The sequence below is a fragment of the Rana temporaria genome, chromosome 2 (genome assembly GCF_905171775.1).
Source record: "Rana temporaria chromosome 2, aRanTem1.1, whole genome shotgun sequence".
Classification (NCBI taxonomy): Eukaryota; Metazoa; Chordata; class Amphibia; order Anura; family Ranidae; genus Rana; species Rana temporaria.
The window spans coordinates 222,765,375-222,787,538 of NC_053490.1; the positions used below are offsets into that span (position 1 = coordinate 222,765,375).

Here is a 22,164-nt window from a genome sequence, read left to right on the forward strand (position 1 = left end):
CACTGGATAATATGAATAACTATTAACTACTGAAGTGATTCTCACTCAGCAACTGATGCTCGCTCAGTCATACCTGCTGCTACAAAATTGCCTGTGTGATCTGATATATTTATTCAAAAATTACAAAAAAGATTGTTTGGAAAACTATACACAATTAAAGTGGTACCCAAAACAGGCACATGCCAGGGACTACTTGAGGTAAGAAAGTGCACACTTTGGTAATATAAGAAATATAATTTATTAAAGCTGCAAGACACAGCATGGCATCCATTATATGTACCATTCTACATTTTGCATCCCTATTCAAACACATCACTACTAGCTGTCAGTCAAGCAAGTAAACAATGGACCCTCTAGAGGAACTGTACTTGTAAAATCATTGTACATCACCTAGTAAAATTTACTACCTGTGGCTGAAAAGCCCTTTTCAACCATTCTACTTTATGGAGCATTTCATACTCGTCTACAGAGAACAATTCTATTTAGTATTTTAATACAGCAGAGGTGCTCACACTGGTTTTTGTCTGTAAAATACTTTGAGTGAATAAAACTGCAATTTTCTCTCAGGGGTAGTAATGATTTCACAGTCTATTGGATAAATGTATTTTGTATGAATTCTACTGAGATATTTGCAAACTGTACAGCTGAAAATGTGGTGCCGGAAAGTCAACTTTGACTTTATTTTTTATGCTGTGTGTGCTCTCAACCAAACTGTCAAACCATCCAATGGCTGGTGTCATAACTGATCACATGTGCTGCTCCATGGCAGTTAAAGATTAAACATAGGCCAATATGGCAGCTTCCTTGGCTGAAAATGATAGGTGGGTTTACTTACACTTTAAGTTACACTGCCGCAAAATGTCTACCAAAGTGCCCGATCCACAAAGCACTTACCTAGAAATTTGCAGCTGTGTAACTTAAATCTGTCCGGCGCAAGGCGTGCCCAATCTAATGGGGCGAGTTCCATTTAAATTAGGCGCACTCCCGCGCCGGATGTACTGCGCATGCTCCCGACGCTATTTTCCCGATGTGCTTTGCGTGGATTTACGCTGCGCCGAGTTTTGAGAATCGCGACCGGTGTAAAAGAAAAAAAGAGTTGCGGCGGGAAAAAAAAAATCAAAAAAAATTTGACAGCGACGCGGGAAAGAAGGGTATACTTTTACATGGTGTACTAAGTTTACACTTTGTAAAAGCAGCCCTAATTTTGCGACGGCAAACTAACACTTACGGAAAAAAAACAAAGGGAAAAAGCTTTGTGGATCTCCGCAAGTGCTAATTTGCATACCTGACGCGGAATTTCGACGAGAAATGCCCCCAGCGGCGGCCGAGGTACTGCATCCTAAGATCCGACAGTGTAAAACTATTACACCTGCCGGATCTTAGGAAAATCTATGCGTAACTGATTCTATGAATCAGCTGCATAGATAGAAACAGGGATACGACGGCGTATCAGTAGATACGCTTGCGTATCCCTTTTGTGGATCTGGCCCTTATTGTGCTGAATTAACCATGAACGATTGGCTTGAACAGGAAAAAAATATACCTAACAGTATAATTTTTTTTACATTGGCAATTTTACCATTACTTTATGGTTATATTGAGAAGTTGTATGATGCCACCATATTCAACAACACTTTGCAAAACTCTGAACCATTCACAGCAGAACCTGCCCCCAAAGGACCATTTTATTTAATATCCCTAGTATAGTTTTAGCCGTGTGGCCAATTGTGTGAAGCCAACAAGCTGATGTGGTAGCAAATACACACACGGCATTGTGTAGATCGTGTCCTTGGTGGACACAACCATAGGCACTGTATTGCCATGCAAACACAATAAAAGAATAGGCAAAACTATTCGTAAAATGTTGGCTTCCCAATGTGTCACAAAATGATTAAATGCACTTTCTGATCTTAAAATGTGTGTACAAAGCAAGCTTTAACCTTAAAGTAGTAGGGACATCACCTAAAGCTTTTACATAGAGCTAAACTGTTGTAGGGCGTTCTCCTGCCTAACCAGGCCATTTCCTGGTCATATAGGCACCCTTGATTACACCTCTGCATGCATTCAATTGGTACAGCTCAAACGTTTTGGCGGTAGAACTGGGAGATGGGGCTTAGGGCACCACGGTATGCATTTTATTTTCCTCAGCATCATAAAACCCCTGCCACTCGCTGCAGATAGAAGATATTTGTAGATGAGCTATAAAGGCAACACCAAATAGTCCCTGAAAGTATCTGACATAATTTTGCAAGGGATTTACAGACTCTGGAACCCCGTACGCCTCCAAGCTATTGCTGATGGATCAACACCTTTCCCACATTCCTTAAAGGCAATTGAGCTAGTTGCAGTTACCACCACCAGGAATGAATGCCCACTAAAGCATTGAAATTAGAAAGTTGCTAACAGTATTTCTTGATTGCTGCTATAGAGGGACTAAGTAGATCTGAATTCAGGTAGGGTTTTGCGTGTCCTATATAACACTTCCTAAATTGATTGCGTTCAGCTTTAAATCACAAGCACTTGTATATAGATTGATATATATATATATATATATATATATATATATATATATATATATATATATACACATACATACATACATACATACACACACACACACACACACACACACACACACACACACACACACACACACACACACAGTCAGGCCTATAAATATTGGGACATCAACACATTTCTAATCTTTTTGGCTCTACACACCACCACAATGGATTTGATATGAAACAAACAAGAGGTGCTTTAACTGCAGACTTTCAGCTTTAATTTGAGGGTATTTACATCCAAATCAGGTAAACAGTGTAGGAATTACAACAGTTTGTATATGTGCCTCCCCCTTTTTTTAAGGGACCAAATGTAATGGGACAATTGGCTGCTCAGCTGTTCCATGGCCATGTGTGTGTTATTCCCTCAGAGAGATAGCAAAAACATTAGGTGTGACCAAATCAACTGTTTGAAACAACCTTAAAAAGAAAGAATGCACCGGTGAGCTCCGCAACACCAAAAGACCCGGAAGACCACGGAAAAAAAAAACTGTGGTGGATGACCGAAGAATTCTTACCCTGGTGAAGAAAACACCCTTGTCAACAGTTGGCCAGATCAAGAACACTCTCCAGGAGGTAGGTGTATGTGTGTCAAAGTCAACAATCAAGAGAAGACTTCACCAGAGTGAATACAGAGGGTTCACCACAAGATGTAAACCTCAAACAGGAAGGCCAGATTAGAGTTTGCCAAACATCTAAAAAAGACTTCACACATCTGAAAAATCATCCTATGGACAGATGAGACCAAGATCAACTTGCACCAGAGTGATGAGAAGAGTATGGAGAAGGAAAGGAACTGCTCATGATCCAAAGCATACCACCTCATTAGTGAAGCATGGTGGTGATAATGTCATGGCATGGGCATGTATGGCTGCCAATGGAACTGGTTCTCTTGCATTTATTGATGATGTGACTGCTGACAAAAGCAGCAAAATGAATTCTGAAGTGTTTCGGGCAATATTATATGCTCAAATGCAGCCAAATGCTTCAGAACTCATTGGACGGCGCTTCCAGGGGAGATGGACAATGACCCGAAGCATACTGCAAAAGCATCCAAAGAGTTTTTTAAAAAGGAAAGCATTGGAAAGTTATGCAATGGCCAAGCCAATCACCTGACCTGAATCCGATTGAGCATGCATTTCACTTGTTGAAGAGAAAACTGAAGGGAAAATTCCCCAAGAACAAGCAGGAACTGAAGACAGTGGCAGTAGAGGCCTGGCAGAGCATCATCAGGGATGAAACCCAGCGTCTGGTGATGTCTATGCATTCCAGACTTCAGGCTGCAATTGACTGCAAAGGATTTGCAACCAAGTATTAAAAAGTGAAAGTTTTATTTATGATTGTTAACTGCTTGCCGACCAGCCGCCGTCAGCTCTTCTGGGCGAGATCACGTAGATCTACGTCATTTCGCCATTCAGCCAATAGGGGTTCGCCCCCGACGCGCGTGCCCGGCGGGCGCGATAACTGCCGGGCACCCACGATCGCTCGTTACAGAGCGAGAACCGTGAGCTGTGTGTGTAAACACACAGCTTCTGGTCCTGTCAGGGGGAGAAAATGCCAGATCGTCTGTTCATACAATGTATGAACAGCGATCAGTCATTTCCCCAAGTCAGTCCACCCCCCCCTTCAGTTAGAACACACCCAGGGAACATAATTAACCCCTTCCTCACCCCCTAGTGTTAACCCCTTCCCCTGCCAGTGTCATTTTTATAGTAATCAATGCATTTTTATAGCACTGATCGCTATATAAATGGCAATGGTCCCAAAAATGTGTCAAAAGTGTCCGAAGTGTCCGCCATAATGTCACAGTACCGATAAAAATCGCTGATCGCCGCCATTACTAGTTAAAAAAATTATTAATAAAAAAGCCCAAAACTATCCCCTATTTTGTAAATGCTATAACTTTTGCGCAAACCAATCAAATGCTTATTGCGATTTTTTTTTCCGAAAAATATGTAGAAGAATACGTATCGGCCTAAACTGAGGAAAAAAATTGTTTACTTATATATTTTTGGGGGATATTTATTATAGCAAAAAGTAAACGATATTAATTTTTGTCAAAATTGTCGCTCTATTTTTGTTTATAGCGCAAAAACTAAAAACCGCAGAGGTGATCAAATACCACCAAAAGAAAGCTCTATTTGTCGGAAAAAAAAGGATGCCAATTTTGTTTGGGAGCCACGTATACAAACTGTTGTAATTCCTACACCGTTCACAGGATTTGAATGTAAATACCCTCAAATTAAAGTCTGCAGTTAAAGCACATCTTGTTTGTTCAATTTCAAATCCAGTGTGGTGGTGTACAGAGTCAAAAAGATTAGAATTATGTCGATGTCCCAATATTTATTATATATATATATATATATATATATATATATATATATATATATATATATATATATATATATATATATACACATACATACACATACAGTACATATACACATAGAAATTATATTAATATATATACATATACACACACACTGTATATCTCTATAGATAGATAGATATCTAGCCACACATACACACAGTGCCTTGAAAAAGTACTCACACCCCTTTAAATTTTCCACATTTTGTCATGTTACAACCAAAAACAAACTTTTTTTATTGGGATTTTATGTGACAGACCAACACAAAGTGGGACATAATTGTGAAGTGGCAGGAAAATAAGTGGTTATATATATATATATATATATATATATATATATATATATATATATATATATACACAGAGATTTTTTTCTCAGAAAATAGGTGCAGGAACTCAACCACGACCCCGTTCAGATTTCAAAAACAGTAGAAGAGTCTTAAAGGGGCATTAAATACCAGGATTGCATTACATACAGAGTGCAGAGTTCAGGGGGTTACACACAGAGTGCAGAGCTGTCACTTGTAAACACAGAAACCGGACTTCTGCGTTTACAAGTGATTGTGGTGAGCAGGCACCAATGGGTCCGAGCCAGAGGTGGTGGAACTGAGTTCCCCCAAGTTCCCCCTGAAAAAAAGCCCTGTATATATCTATATCTAGATCCATATATATCTATATCTATCTATCTATCTATCTATATCTATCTATATATCTATGTCTATCTATCTATAATCTCTCTAAACAATGAAGACGAAAACGCAGGGGGATGATCAAATTAGGCATCATGAGAGCAATAGCAAGGAGGGAAGGCCTTAGGCCGCACTCACTTCACACTAAATTGAGGTAAATTTCACATGCAGTGTATATGTAAACTAAGTTCTGGATATAGTGTGTTGTTCCTGGGTCCAGTGCCAAAATGGCTGCCCTATGACATTTGGTTGACCCGTTCACAAAACCCAGGACCTCTCTGTGCCATTTAAATTGGGTCTGGTAGTAAACAAATCTAATATTGGCTATGAAGAATAACTGTTTCTGAGTACACCAGTAGGGATTAGGCTAAAGAAGCACATTGGGAAAGGCACGTCTAGTAAGAACTGCAACCCAGTGCTAGTCTGATATTCTTCACAAAGATGACTGACCTGACTAACCATGTAGCTACATAACTATATCTTACCTGAAACCAATAATGGGACATTCCTTACAGATATTACACTTGGCTTGATGTTTGGCAGTTTCAGCAGCAGCAACTCTATGAAGCACCGGCAGCCAAACCATAGACTGTGGCTCCAACCTCATCCAGTCCAGAAACAGGGCTGCTTCAATTTCTGGTTTATTGTTGGCCTATAAAATAAAATAAAAATTATAAATTAAAACACAAGTGCTTAAGTAAAAAAAAAAAAAAGAAAGTACACAAAAACAAACAAACATTAAAAGTGAATTGTAACCTAAATGAGAGAAAAATTATACAAATCTGTGACAGTAGAATAGTGTGTTTTTTTTTATATATAATGGACATAATAGAGTAATACTTGAAGACATTTGTTATAACATCAGAACATGGGACAAAAGCAAAAAAACTAAAAATAACTGCATAATACTGTTCATAAATAAAAGGCAAGAAATACTTTAATGCGGAGCTTAGATTAACACAGTAGAGATAGAAGTAGCAGCTTCAATCTCCTAAGAGCCCATTAACACAGGGGCGACAGCCACCTGACAAGTCGCGTCCCGCTCTGTTCAACAGAACCGTTCTAATAGGAACGACGCATTCGCTCCTACTTGGAAAAAGGTTCTTGTACGACTTTGGGGGCGACTTGCATTGACTTCTATACAGAAGTAATTTTGCAAGTCGCCTCTGAAGTCATCTTCAGGTCGCCTTGCCGAGTCGCCCCTGTGTGAATGGGCTCTGAGAAACGACATTCCCCAGATCAGAAAAGTATCCATTCAGAAGAAACAGCAATAATGGAGATTTATGTGCTCACTTTGAAATATGTGTACGAGGAGCACAACAGAAAATATATATATATATATATATATATACACATATATATATATATATACTTACATACATACACACACAGTTACATTGTTCTACATTTTCCACTCTGCCAGTCATCTGATGACAGACACTGTGGATGCATAATAGCCTTCACTCCATTGACGATTTAAAAAAGGGACTTTACTCATAACTTGATAATAAATAAATGTTCAGCAAGGTACATACATTCCACATTAAAAGGGTAATGACACTTTCACGTTTGGGAATAGCAAAGAAAGAAAAAATATAGCGTGTTAAACAGGGGTCAAGTCCTGGGGAAAAAAGTGTGGGAACTGTTACCCAAGATCCACTCCCCCACCAAACAATAAATAAAAATGATACGCTCATATGCATAATTACTAAACCGCAAGTTCTTTCTAAATCCCGCGATAACTCGCGGCAGACCTCCGCAATGTCTCCTGGGAACAATGACAAAAGCTCCCAGGAGACATTGCAGCATCGAGGAAGTGACGGAATACCCGCACACTACCCGATGAATCCATACACAGGAAGCGGCCAGTAACTTGAAGGATTACTAAGGTTCGCTTGCCCCTGAGAGTGACTCGAGCTGGGCATCGCCGCTTAGTGAAGGATTGGCTTGGCTGCTCAAGGCTGCTCTAGTCCTGCAAAGGGAACTGAGTTCCTGCTGTGAAAAAAGTGCAGGAACTCCGTTCCCACGCGTTCCCGCAGGACTTGAGCCCTGGTGTTAAATTCTTACACAAGTCATATTGTAATGGAATGTTATTAAAAAATGGCCTTTCCTTATCAATCTGCAGCCACTGTAATTTTCTATATATGCAAAGCAATATGGCTACATGGAGTTATATACACAGGATGTGTACTGACCACTCCCCAGAAACATAATTTCCTGCTTATGTGATTGGATTTCCCCAGAAGTCTGCCTAAGATAGTCAGATTTCAGGCATCCCCAGCAACAAAAATTACATTTTTTGGTGCGATATTTCTAATAGGAATATGTCTAAAGGGATGCAGTCCCAGCAGCTTTCCTCATTAGTGCTCTTCAGCTGCCAAACCTGACAGTTAATAATGAAATCACTCCCATTAGACTCACTAAGCCCGGAGGCACAGACAAACACACATAGATTTCTTCAAATTAACAAAAAGGTAGGAATCTGCAAAAAAAGGTTGTTTAAATCCTTGCAATATACATAGATCACCCAGAGGGGAATGTTTTTTTCTCTCAACAAAAGTGGAGTTATTTATTAATTTTGTTACCAAATGTGGTGTGTGCTGTAAATTGTCTCCAGCATTGCTCCAGTTACCTCTTGCTGGAGACTGCCATTTTGCTAAAGCCAAGAACAGCTGAACAGCAGTAAATCATAAAGCGGAATTGAACCTGTCGATTTATTGGTTTAAAAAAAGAATGACATTCCTGGAATGCCAGGATTGCCAACTGTCACATTTGCTTGTGTCCTCAGCCAAACTATCAAATGGATGATGTCATAGCTGCTTCTGTTTGATCTGCAACTGCCATGTGCCGCACCATGGCAGTTGCAGATCAAAACAGAAGCAGCTTCCTTGGCTGTAGATCGAATGGTTACAATTTTGCTTTAAAGGCGGTCAGCAGATTGGTCTTTACAAACTTGGTAGTGCCTAAAAATAGAGTGCAAATGAGCATGTGCAGAGCAGGGTGAGACCGTGTATTACTGGATTTTTAATAGTATAGAGCAGTGGTTATCAATCCTGTCCTCAAGTACTCCCAACAGGCTAGGTTTGCAGGTTTGCCTTTATCTTGCACAGGTGCTTTAAATCAGAGTCAATGGCTTGGTATTTTGGACAGCTATTTTATTCAGGGGAAATTCCCAAAACACGGCCTATTGGGGGTACTTGAGGACAGGGTTGAGAATCCCTGGTATAGACAATTATTTTTAAATGGTTTACATAGCTACATCTGCAAAATGGGCCAGCCTGAAGTGATCTAGCATGATTTAATTTTCTGACTAAAGTCCCACTTAAAGGATAAGTTCACCTTTTGGAACAAATTACATTTTCCAAGTGATTTTAGGGTGAAATATATAACATGTTCCCAGTGCTGCAGTCGCCACTCACTGCCCACCTTGTGGCAGCAGTATGGGCTGAAGTTCACTGTACTAGCTGCCAGTTTTTGAAACCAATGTGGCCATGCATGAATGAACTACAAGTCCCAATAGCCTTAGTTATTTATTAGTCGCTGAGATATGCGACTCCAGGTTGCGCATTAACATTTATTCTTTTCCCAATAGCCTTAGCGGCCGTTGGCTTGTAGTTCTCAATTGTGGAGCTCACTGAGTCTTCCTGTCAGCATCGGCTTACCCATATGGAATGTATGAGTGTAAGCTATTACACTTGACAGTGTGGAGGAGACCTACATGGCATCATTGATCTTCTGATCGCTGGTGCAATGCTTTACAGGCTCCTACTACAAAAAATAATAAATGCACTTTTTTTTCCTGTAAAAAGATGTGCATTATCTTTTGTACAAAAGTGAACTTATCTTTTAAAGCTAGATCCTGCGTTGGGTACTTTATTTAAAGTTCCTCACATTATTGCTGTAATTTCTAATTAAAAATATTCGGTCACTTGATCAGAAACAGTGCTTAAAAGAGTAACTCCACTTGGGAAAGAAACAATCAAGCCCCTCTGGGTGATCAATGTACATTAAAAGTATTTTAAACTTTTTTGCAGAGTCCTACCTGTTTCTACTGTGAAGAAAAAAAAAAACGATTTGTTGTCTGCAGAGTGAATCTGAATGGGTGTGACTTTTCTTTTTAATACAACTGATGCACGTGCAGTGTTCTAATAAAGAAAATGCAGGGTCTGCATACCTTTAGAAGAGATTAACCCTTTGGGATTATCTCACCAAAAATTAAAATTGGGTTGCAAAGGCTGTCTAAAATCAGTGAACCAATCACACAAGCAGGAAGTGACATTTCTGCAGGGGTACTCTGAACGCCAATGGTGCAATGTATTGAATTTTACAGAAAATTACAGCACTACAGATTGAAAAGGAAAGGTAATTTTTATTACCATTCAATACAATATAACTTGTGTCCCAACTGTATATGCTTAATTTTATTACAGTATTTGCATTGTTCCCCACTAAAGTGGAGTTACCTTTTAACTTATATTTTGTGCAAAGGGCAAAAGAGGCAGTTACATACAAACCCCATATTCTGACAGTCTACATTCAAATTTGGCTTTTTAATATTCATTTTGGTAAAGGCACCTGAATGTTATGTGCTTTAGTTTTTTTACCCACACATATGTAGCCCAATATATTCTGACAATCATATTCTTTCTTTTACATTAAAAAACACGATTACCTTTGACCTTTACCAGATCTAGATGACTGCTTGAATAAGAAAAAAAAAAAAAAACAGATACGACTGGATACCCTTGTCTATATGAGAACATACATGCACCATGCTTACAATTCTTGATAAAATGGAAAGATTTTGATCAGTATCCTTCGTCTGAATGCACACAGTTCTAATACATTCTCTAATAACTTGGGGAAACAATTATTGGTATGTTGTAACGCAGATAGAGGACTGGAGCATCAGTAAATGGAATAATTTGTAATGACATAATCTTTTCCTTGTGACCTTGTAAATGTCTTTTTGAATGATGCAGGTATCAGAATTAGATATTTCTGTCAACAAGAGTCTGGGATTTCTGCAGAATCGCATGCAAAGAATAACACAATATAAAAATAAAAAAGTGTACAAAGCTAGCAGGGAACATGCTATGTGTAACTACACATTTATACTGCACACAGCTACATCCCTACTTTCTAAATGCAAACATTTCCTTTGGTACCAAAATGACAGATATTAAACCCATGAATATGGTTTGCAGAAATAACAGCTTACTATGCCTTATTTTTGATCATCAAAGAAAACGATCCAGATAACAGTTGTCTTTTATTGTTGGCACATATATGTATTACAAGGTAAAATGACAGCTTCCATGGACTGTGACAGATGGGAAGCATCTATATCTGTTGATAATTTTACTACATGTATTTTTGGTCATAAGTAACGTTTTAGATATGTTACACTGTACACAGATTTAAAGTTTATTTGCTTTTATTTATAGCTTCCATATAGCCATTTTTATATTTGGAAGGGTTATTTGCAAGCGATTACTGACCAGTGACACAGTGTAAAATTCTAACAAAACAAAGGGTAAAATGTTTTGCAAATCTCATCATGCATGCGATTTTTTTTTGGGGGGGGGGGGGAGTGGGGGCTTCAGGAGAAGGGGACTTCCTGCCCCACTTCCTCCTTCCGCCAAGGGGCTGGAAAGGCGATTAGCTTAATCGCCTTTTCACAGCCCCTCCCTGTAGGCGAGCGCCTGTGCAATCGGACGGCGCCGCTCGCGCACTGCCGCTCGCGCATGCGCAGTGGGTGCCCGGCCGTGAAGCCGAAAGCCGTCACTGCCGTGTGCCCACACTAGAAATCAAAACGCGGTCGGTGAGGTGGGGGCGAGGAGCGGAGCCCCGGCCAGCGCGTCGCTGGAGCCGTGGAGCAGGTAAGTGTCAGTTTATTAAAAGCCAGCAGCTACACTTTTTGTAGCTGCTGACTTTTAATAAACTTAAAAAAAAGGTGGAAAACCCCTTTAAGAAGGTTCATTTTCCACACCTGTGGCTTTTTAAATTACAGTTAGTGTCTATATATAGTCAATAAGTTTGTTGGCTCTCACGTAGATGCAATGAGCAGGCTCGATACTGAGCCATAGGGTATCGGAAAAGAACTGTCAAAAGACCTGTGTAACAAGGTAATGGAACTTTATAAAGATGGAAAAGGATATAAAAATATATCCAAAGCATTGAATATACCGTCAGTATGGTCCTTCAATTTTTAAGAAGTGGAAAATTCTGGGATCTCTTGATGCCAAGGTCAGGTATACCAAGAAAAATTGCAGTCACAACTTGCAGCCAGAAAAATGGTTCAGGATACAAAAGGATACACAGTAGAGGGAAGCATGAAATGTTTGTTATTTAAAAAAACAAACAACCTTTACTATCACCTTAAACATAAAAAAAATAATAGCTGCAGGGTTGAGCATTAGATGTTTTTTCACTTAAATTATTGTTATACAGTAAAACCTTGGTTTGAGAGTAACTTGGTTTAAAAGCGTTTTGCAAGACAAGCTAACATTTTTCATAAATTTTTCATAAATTTTAACTTGATATACAAGCGATATCTTGATTAAAGAGTAGCGTCATGTCACAACTGAGTATAAAATAGAGAGTCGCCTTTCAGTGTAGCAATATGGTTACATTTAACAAAGGTATAACATTTAGAACAGTGGCGGCCCGTCCATAGGGACGCACGGGCGCCACTCCCCCTCCCACAGTCACAAAAAAAAAACAAAAAACGGGCCCTTTAAGAACTTTTATTCGGCTAAAATGTCATTTTGACATTTTAGCCGCAGTTCTGGCGGCCGTCTATAGAGGGCGCTGCAGCGCCACCCCCTCTCGCAAATAACACACATTCGTGCATAAATGCACAAATGTATGTTATTGTTGGTTGCCAGCGCTGCCTGGTCTATTCAGATAACCGGATGCGGGACGCCGGTTACCCGAATAGCGGCAGCTGGTTGGCTGAGGGGAACTGCCTATCAAAGCCAGCGGCTCTGATAGGCTTTTCTCCGACTCTCAGCTGTCTATACTCTGAGCGCAGGCAATCTGCGCTCATTGTATAAGACAAACGGCCGTTTCAGCCAATCAGGTTCCCGGATTCTGGTTATCAGGAACCTGATTGGCTGAAGCTTCACCACAGCGGCAGAAGACATTGAGGGAGCACATGGAATCCTCAGGTAAGTGCTTTTTACAGGGAAAGGGGCACAGTGACATCATGGGGCACAGTGGTGACAAAGGGCACAGAGGTGACAATTGGCACAGTGGCATCATGGGGCACAGTGGTGAGTGACAATGGGCACAGTGGCATCATGGGGCACAGTGGTGACAATGGGCACAGTGGCATCATGGGGCACAGTGGTGACAATGGGCACAGTGGCATCATGGGGCACAGTGGTGACAATGGGCACAGTGGCATCATGGGGCACAGTGGTGACAATTAAAGGGCACAGTGGCAACAGTTGAGGGGCACAGTGGCTGCGTTTGATGGCATGGCACAGTGGTGACAATTGATGGCACAGTGACTGCGTTTGATGGCATGGCACAGTGGTGACAATTGATGGCACAGTTGCTGTGTTGCATGGCACTGTGGTGACAATTGATGGCACAGTGGCTGCGTTTGATGGCATGGCACAGTGGTGACAATTGACGGCACAGTGGCTGCGTTTGATGGCATGGCACAGTGGTGACAATTGACGGCACAGTGGCTGCGTTTGATGGCATGGCACAGTGGTGACAATTGACGGCACAGTGGCTGCGTTTGATGGCATGGCACAGTGGTGACAATTGATGGCACAGTTGCTGTTTGATGGCATGGCACAGTGGTGACAATTGATGGCACAGTTGCTGTGTTTGATGGCATGGCACAGTGGTGACAATTGATGGCACAGTTGCTGTGTTTGATGGCATGGCACAGTGGTGACAATTGACGGCACAGTGGCTGCGTTTGATGGCATGGCACAGTGGTGACAATTGATGGCACAGTTGCTGTTTGATGGCATGGCACAGTGGTGACAATTGATGGCACAGTTGCTGTGTTTGATGGCATGGCACAGTGGTGACAATTGATGGCACAGTGGCTGCATTTGGTGGCATGGCACAGTGGCTGCGTTTGATGGCACAGTGGCTGCATGTGATGGGCACAGTGAGGCTGCAATTTTTTTTTTTTTCGTTTGCGCCCCCCCAAAAATTTTGAGCACCAGCCGCCACTGATTTAGAAACTCACATGGTTGATGATTAAAACAGGCACATCCAAGTATGGTGGTCTATGTGGATAGCTTTACCCCAGATCCCTGTATACTTCGATGTGCCTCTTAATTATCAACCATGTGAGTTGCTAAATGTACCTTCATTAAATGTAACCATATTGCTACACTTAGAGGCGCCTCTCTTCTCTTGCTGTATTTTGCTTCTAATCCCCTTGGAGAGGCTACCATTTGTGTATGGACATTTTATGGTTACACAACTTATCACATTGCTATAATCTTTTTATATGGACTATAAACTGAAGGACTGATGAATAAATGGTTGTGGAACGAATCATTTGAGTTTATATTATTTCTTATGGGAAAATTTGCTTTGATATACAAGTGCTTTGGATTACAAGCATGCTTCCAGAACAAATTATGCTCGCAATCCAAGGTTTTACTGTAGTTGGATTTTTGTATACACTGTGTTTCATAAGGATATTCAGCATTGTAAATTTGTTTCATTATGAGTTACAGGGGGTTAGTAAATTTCAGACATTCATGGTCTATAATATGGACTATAAATATATGGGGCCTTATAAATCTTGTGTCAACAACTGTATCAAGGCTAGCTAATATGCTGCATGAATTTGAATGAAATGAGATAACTCCTTTCCAGGTCTGAAGGAAGCAGAAGGCAATTTGGTGAGGAAATGATTGCTGTGCGCAATAGTAATAGTTTAAAATATTTAGCTGACAGTGAGCAATTAGTGATCTAGCTGGCACAAAGACTGTACCAAAAGTGTGGCAATGGAGCATGTAAAATTGCATTAAGCAGTTGGTACAGCATTGACCACCTAGGGCTCTTGTTAATAATAACTGACACCTTCTATAACAGATAAAATCCCTAAAGAAACATCGAAACATATGCATTTTGGGATAGCATCACTTCAGGTTAATTTTTTGAAGAGAAAAAAACAATATACACCTTTGTTTTGGAGCAGCACTGCGATATTATACGCATCATTTTGAATTATATAAGTACAGTCGTTTTTGATCCTACACTTTTTAAAGGAGAGTGGCATGTTAAAAACTAAAGCCAGCCATAGATGGACCAAAATCGCGGCTGGGTTAGGGCAGGCTGGTTGTACAAAAGTCCACCACTCAAACGACTTCTGTACAACAAGTTTTTCACTCGATCAGTGCCGCTGGCTATACCTGGTGGTGCCGATGAGTGTATTCTAGCAGAAGCCTCCCCGTTGTCAGAATACAATAGTTCCACAAGAGAATATCCCCCATCCACCTTGAGTGTGTGGAAAGGGGAATCGATTAATTTTCTTTCCTTCAACCCACTGGTTGAAGGAAAGAAAATTATTCCTGTATGGCCTGCCTATGCATCCAAACCAAACTAAGAATATTAACAAAAAAGTTTTTAGCTTGATCTCCAAGAAGCTTTATTTTTATTTTATTTTGTATTCAATTTAACAAAACATATAAAGCAATAATGAAAAAAAGGGAGCAACATGGATTGGAATAGGGGACAGTTCTAACCCAGATCAGATATTCAGCAGCATCATGTAATAGGTTACATAACAAATACAGGTAGATTCCAACACCCTAATGGAGGTTCATAGCCAAATCAATCGAAAATAACAGTGAGCATGCAATCAAGTCCAAACATCATCGCAGACCTATGCCCCAATTCTGCCGGCCATACATTACTCTGAGAGCCGCTTGTGCTCCTCTTAGGCCCCGTACACACGACAGAGTTTCTCGGCAGAATTCACCGAGAAACTCGGTCAAAACCCGGATTCTGCCGAGAAACTCTGTCGTCTGTACAGTTTTATCGATGGAGCCGCCGAGGAGCTCGACGAGAAAATAGAGAACATGTTCTCTATTTTCTCGTTGTTCTATGGGAGAAGGCGGCCCGCCGAGCTCCTCGGCGGCTTCATCCCAAAACTCGACGAGGAACTCGACGTGCCAAGCACGTCGAGTTCCTCTGTCGTGTGTACGGGGCCTTAGAGGTGGAAGGGGAAGAGAAAAAAAACAAAAAACACACCCCCCCTTCCAACCAAGAGGACACACTATCCCACCATCCTTCATTGTCCAACCTTGATTGCCAGTCAAGCATATACTCTCTCCAGACCCTCTTCTACTCCTTTGACACGATTCTCTCAAATAGTGGATTTTTTTAAAAGCTATGCCAATCCTTGGTGCATGCAAAAAAATTTATAAAAAAATTCACGTCAATCCCTGCTCCCACTGAATCATACAATATCATTTCCACCATTTACACAAGGGAAGGTAAAAACACTTTGGTCATTTGTTAATTGAACAGCCATGCATGTATTCTGAAGAAACACAAATACCTGCAGGAATCCCACCCAACCACAGACAGAACATGCAAATAGGATGCTGGTAGTATTCAAGCCCAGTCCATCAAGCTTTTCCTTTTATTAAGGCACTTTAGAGACCAGCTACCATATCATTTTAGCGACCCTTTAAAGCATGCAACGATTTTCTGCATTTTCTCTTGTTATATAAAGCAACTGCCAAATGTAGAATAAAATAAAAAACATATCACTGTCACAGTTTAAAAAAAGACTGCCCACATTCTTAAATAAAACCGAATTTTATTTAGATTATTCAAATGCGTATTTAGTTATTTTTGTCTGATGTTCTACTTAAATGTGAAGTGTTGTTTAAACTTTACAGTACAGATATCGACTTCACAAAACTAGCTCTATATTTTGGAAATACTTAGAGCCCATTCACACCTAGGCGTTTTGTCGCCTGTAGTGTGACGCCCGCTGCCGCCCCGACATGCCAGAGGGATGATGTAACATTGCCCTCTATGGAGATGGTTCACATCTCCACGCCTGCCGCCTGAAAAAAAGTCCCGGACCTTTTTTTCAGGCGTCTTTCGGCGTTCGGCTAGGAGATGTGAACCATCTCCATAGAGGGGGTGAAGGCTGCATTCACAATCGCGGCGTTTTGTCGCCGCGAATCGCGGTACAAAACACTGCTATTTGTCGCCGCAATTCGCGGGACAAAACGCAGCGATTTAGTACGCCGAGGTGTGAATGCAGCCTAAAAGTAAAAACAGTGTGCCTCTCTCATTCCCCAAAATAAAACTGGTCAGTGGTTATGATTTCCCTTTATTCCGTCAGTAACAGCATATTATGTAGTGCTGAAATAAGTCCACAAAACCATGTACCTCACTTTCATTACCAGAGTAAGGCTAGGTACACATTAGCCAATGCTTGGAAAAGCGATCTCAAGCGCATTGGTTTTTGAAGTGTGGCTAGGCTACCGCCAGGTGTTCAGGTTATCCTGCCTCCTCATTACCAGTTTATAAAAAGGCTAATGTGCTGTAACGGCAAGGCAAGCATTTGGCTCACAGTTGCGGTGAGGCCTCATTGACTTGAATGGCTGAGCCTGACAGGCGATGCTGCCTGTCAACTTGACATGCCATGTTAAAAGTTTCCTGTGAACAGCTTCCTCTTGACTTTAAGTGAGTGACCAGGGTGGGAAGTAAAACCACAGCTCAGCAGCCTGTTTTAACTGCTGCCGCCCCCACCAACCAACCAAGTGAAGGACCAACTCATCTATTATCCCTAAAACAGACAGACATCTACAGTACATGCTCTAATGCCAATTTTGTCAGAAAAACAATTAAACCAGCAATGTGTGTCTGAACCTGAAGAAATAGGAGCACATGATGGAAAACAATGCATACAACATGTGAGCAAGATACAAAAACTCTAGAAAGAGGTGGTGCTCTAAAGGGAAACAGAAGCCTGAGCATCAGCACCGCAAAACTAGTGTGCCAAACACTTTGCCACTATGCAAGTTATTAAATTCCTATGCTATCTCATACATAAACAATGTTTTAAGACATGAAACCTGCTTGATTGCAAGGCCGCCAATTAGCATTACATTTTGGTTCTATCACGGAAATGCTTGGTTTTCTACCCAAATGCAAATTAAACATATTATTCTAAAATATGTGAACAGAAGATAAATGATTACAATATAAAAATAGGTCAGCATATATGTTTCCAGAAACAGTGAACAAAGTCATTAGAGGGATGTTTATCTACAGAGACTCCGATGCTTCAAAAAATCAATATTCCAGTACATTAATGGAGCCGCTGATTAATATGCATTTTTTAATAGGAAAAGATGCATTCTATATTGAATAGAGCACTGCGTGCTACAACCAGAATTAGAATGAGCAGTTAAAAGCATCAGGCTGCCTCATAGTAATCAGCATAAATTAGGAAGACAGAAAAAGGCACACTGAGAAAGCTGCAATTCAGTAAAACAATATATCTGATTTATTCTGCAGCCTATAATCAATGTTAATTTGTTAATTGTCATAGAGGTGGATGGCTTAACTGACATATTGTTTGAACTGGCTTGGTCAATAAAGTGCTTGGTGGCGATTAGCTGTTAAAATGTATCAAGGCACCAGAGATAGTCTAGAGATTCAATATCAGGAGGAACGTGTGCGATCACAAGCAGTATTCTAGAGAGACAGCTTGCTTGATTGTGTGTGTGCGCGCGCGCGCGCAGAAGCATTCATTCATTCCTTAAGCCCCCATACTACAATTTCCTGAATGACCTCCAACGCCCGCAAAGGGCAGCACTGAAGATTTTACTGAATCAAGAAAATCACTGCTGATCTCCAACAGGTCAAAATGAAAAATGATTTGTAAACCTGCTCATTGTCCTACTAAGATATAATAAATTGTTTGCTCAAGCAATTTTTCTACTTGCCTTATTTTTCCACTGCACACCTTTAAGTATACTTGTCTTATAAAATTGTCATTTTAATTTGGCACATGGCCACACAGTTATTTTATAGAGAGGATATTTGCCAAAATGTACTAAATAGACACAATACATATATACGCCAATACATTACAGTATGTAATCATACATAATAACCTTTTATGCACAAATGCATTTTAGGCATGCGCTAGGTTAAAATCATTTTGCATCCAATTTCACCAACTTATAGTCATACATTAGTATTATACTGTAAGTTGCGGTTTATGTTAATCCTTTAGTATTATATAGGGATGTTGCCATTTCCAGCGTGGAATCATTCTGGAAACCTTGAATGAATTTAGTCAAATATGAGAGCCAGCTCTGAACTTGATTACTTCTTGGTTTTTCCCCTACAAATCTGAGACAACATCAGGGACACACCACACCCAATCAAACACGGCTCCCCTTTTCTCACAGACATCAATCTATTTGCCCTTCCAAAGGTTTATTACATAACAAAGTTCGACTACTTTGAACATAGTTGGCAGCTTTACCACATGATATATTCTAGGGCAAACTGTCCATTTCTAAAATCTACTTTTCCTATTGGGGAACTACTAGGCCTCATGCACACTGGGTGTTTTTACAGCTGCTGTATTGGACATTGGGTGTTTTTTTCTGTAGCCAGTAAACTCCCCAGCATGTTATCCTATAGTTCTGACCATAAGAAAGAAAGTGCAAATGCTATACATTCTCTTTAACCACTTGCCAACTAGGCACTTCTACCCCCTTCCTGCCCAGGCCAATTTTCAGCGCTATCACACCTTGAATGACAATTGCGTGGTAATGCAATACTGTAGCCAAACTAAATTGTTATAATTTTTCACACAAAGGGAGCTTTCTTTTGGTGGTATTTAATCACTACTGGGTTTTTTATTTTTTGCTAAAAAAAAAAAAAAAAAAGAAAAAAAAAAAAATGTGATTAAAAAAAAAAAGTGGAGAAACTAAAGAAAACCCTTTTACTAGTGCCCCACTGCCCGAATCATAGAAGCATTTAAAATCAGGATTGACCAATATTAATTTTCTGTCAAGTTGCCAATGTTTATAGCGTCAACATTTTTTATCCCATTAAAATGAAAATACTTGAACCATATTCTTATGGTTGGATGATTTTTATATATGATATTTGGAAAGTAATCAGAAAAAGAAAATGATTACATTGTGGTTAATCGGTAACTTAATGGTATACTTACCAGAGAATTGTCAAACAAAACAAAAGAATTCAGAGGATCTGGTGTCAGAGCCAATTTGCAGGTTTTTTTTAACAAAATGTAAACTTGCCATAAGATTACTGTACATACAACACTCACCTACTTTATCAACAGTGGCGGCTGGTGAAGTTTTAGGATGGGGGGGCGCAAGACCCCGCCCCTCCACGTTTGGTCCCTCCCACTTCTCATAAGCCACACCCCTTATAGAAACCACCATCCCCTGTATTCCACTTGTTTCCACTCATAGTGTCAGGAGTATACAGCTCAGCATCACAGCACAGAGTATATAGCCCCAGCATCACAAATCATGGTATATAGCACAGCCTTACAGATCGTTGCAAACTAAAAAAAGACACTGTTGGTAATGAAGGACTCTAAATGGGATGAGATTACCAGAGACTGCGGACATACTGCACGAGATTACCAGAGACTGCGGACATACTGTATGAGATTACCAGAGACTGCGGACATACTGCACGAGATTACCAGATACTGCGGAGTGCGGACATACTGCACAAGATTACCAGAGACTGCGGACATACTGCACAAGATTACCAGAGACTGCTGACATACTGCATTAGATTACCAGATGATACTGCGGACATATTGCACAAGATTACCAGAGACTGCGGACATACTGCACAAGATTACCAGAGACTGCGGATATACTGCATTAGGTTACCAGATGATACTGCGGACATATTACACAAGATTACCAGAGACTGCGGACATACTGCATCTGCCGGGCCTTAAGCCGAGAATCCCCTGTGCAAATGCGCCGCTGCAGTCAGCGGCTCATTGCAAGGGGAATATCTCCTAAACCGTAAAGGTTTAGGAGACATTTTTTTTACCTACAGTTAAGCCTTATTCTAGGCTTACCTGTAGGTAAAAGTTTCAAAAAACACTATACAATCACTTTAAATGAAACTACAAAAGACAACCATCTTGGAAAATATTAAGCTGCAACCCTCTATTGGGGTTAAAAGCAATTAAGTAATTAAGTAAATTCAACTTTATATCCATAAACAAATCAATAATTATTTTGAAATAAATATCAAAATACCAAAGCTAAGCCACAAAGACTTAGCTGAAAATAACAGTCCACAAGGTCCAGTTCACATACTGTGTAGTGCGAACTCGGGGGTTAAATTTTCTCTACTTTCCAGGTGTCATGCAAAGGGCCAGCTGATTCCCTTGAATGGGCTGCCCTATGTGCGTTTGCTGCGGCAAAGAAACTCGGGGACCAAATTTTGTATTGCACATTTTGCACACTCCTTTTGCGGCATGACAATCACTGCTATTTTCGGGGAACATTTAAAGAAAAAAAAAAGTTAATAGGCAGGGGGGGGCGATATGGTCCTCGCGGCCGCGATTTGCGGGGAAAATTTGGAGGAAAAAAAAGTTAAAAAACTGGAGATCACAACGCATCCCTGCTATGAGAAAATGGTTCCAGAAAATTGTTAATATAGTGGAGATGGAAGAATTTGTGCACATATCCCAGGACAAACTCTCTCAATATATAACTACATAGGCATTCTGGATGCATTTCATGACAGCCACTACATATCACAATATTATCCCGTCTGTCCTCTAAAGACATAACCGAAAATCGTACATAAAGTGTTCATTCACAGTAACCCTGGGAATGTGAAGTTTATATAACGTCTCCGATCTAGCCATGGTAACTGTATTATTCAACACAGGGAGTAGAGTATGGGTACGGTGAATCCTTGGCATTCTGTTGACCTATTACTTATTGCTCAAGTTCCCCTCTGCCCTGCTCACCTCTCCAACCCCCTTTGTTTTCCCTCTCTTTCACCAATCGAGGGTCATGCCATCTCCCCGTCAGTTGTATTGACCTATACTTTCCATTGGCAGTGAACTAACAGGAACACTATATGGCCATGGAGACGAATAAGCACAAACCCTGGAGCTGGCAACCCATTACAAGTTCTGTTGAGTCTCTGTAAGCTGTAGATTCTACAGTTGGTAATTTTTCTTGGCTCTTCCCATTTACCGATGCAAAACCGTTGCCATCGATTATGTTTAACATTCCACGTTTTGAAAATATTCTACCTTGTCTACCTTGTATTCTACTTTATTTTACATGACCACCTATCAATTTAACAACACAATACTAATAAAAATAATACATAATACAACTTATAATTACCTCTCTTTTATACAGGCGAGAGCTTTAAATAACATTTAACACTTCGTAATGTAATAAATAAAGCAGAATCTGCTAAGGTAGATCACATTCCAAAGCAGCGATTGGAATATCTGTACAGCGGGCAGTGCCATTGTGGACTGGTAACC

The 22,164-nt window shown here is 40.4% G+C and overlaps 1 protein-coding gene across 3 annotated transcripts in view; it reads right to left on the reverse strand.

Moving 5' to 3' along the window:
- The window catches only part of DMD (dystrophin), a 2,981,380-nt gene that overhangs the window by 83,428 nt on the left and 2,875,788 nt on the right, over nucleotides 1-22,164 (reverse strand). For all 3 annotated transcript variants that reach the window (XM_040336501.1, XM_040336499.1, XM_040336500.1), the window contains one exon: nucleotides 6,104-6,270. In XM_040336501.1, the coding sequence (XP_040192435.1) occupies nucleotides 6,104-6,270 (167 nt within the window). The remainder of the gene's footprint in view (nucleotides 1-6,103; nucleotides 6,271-22,164) is intronic.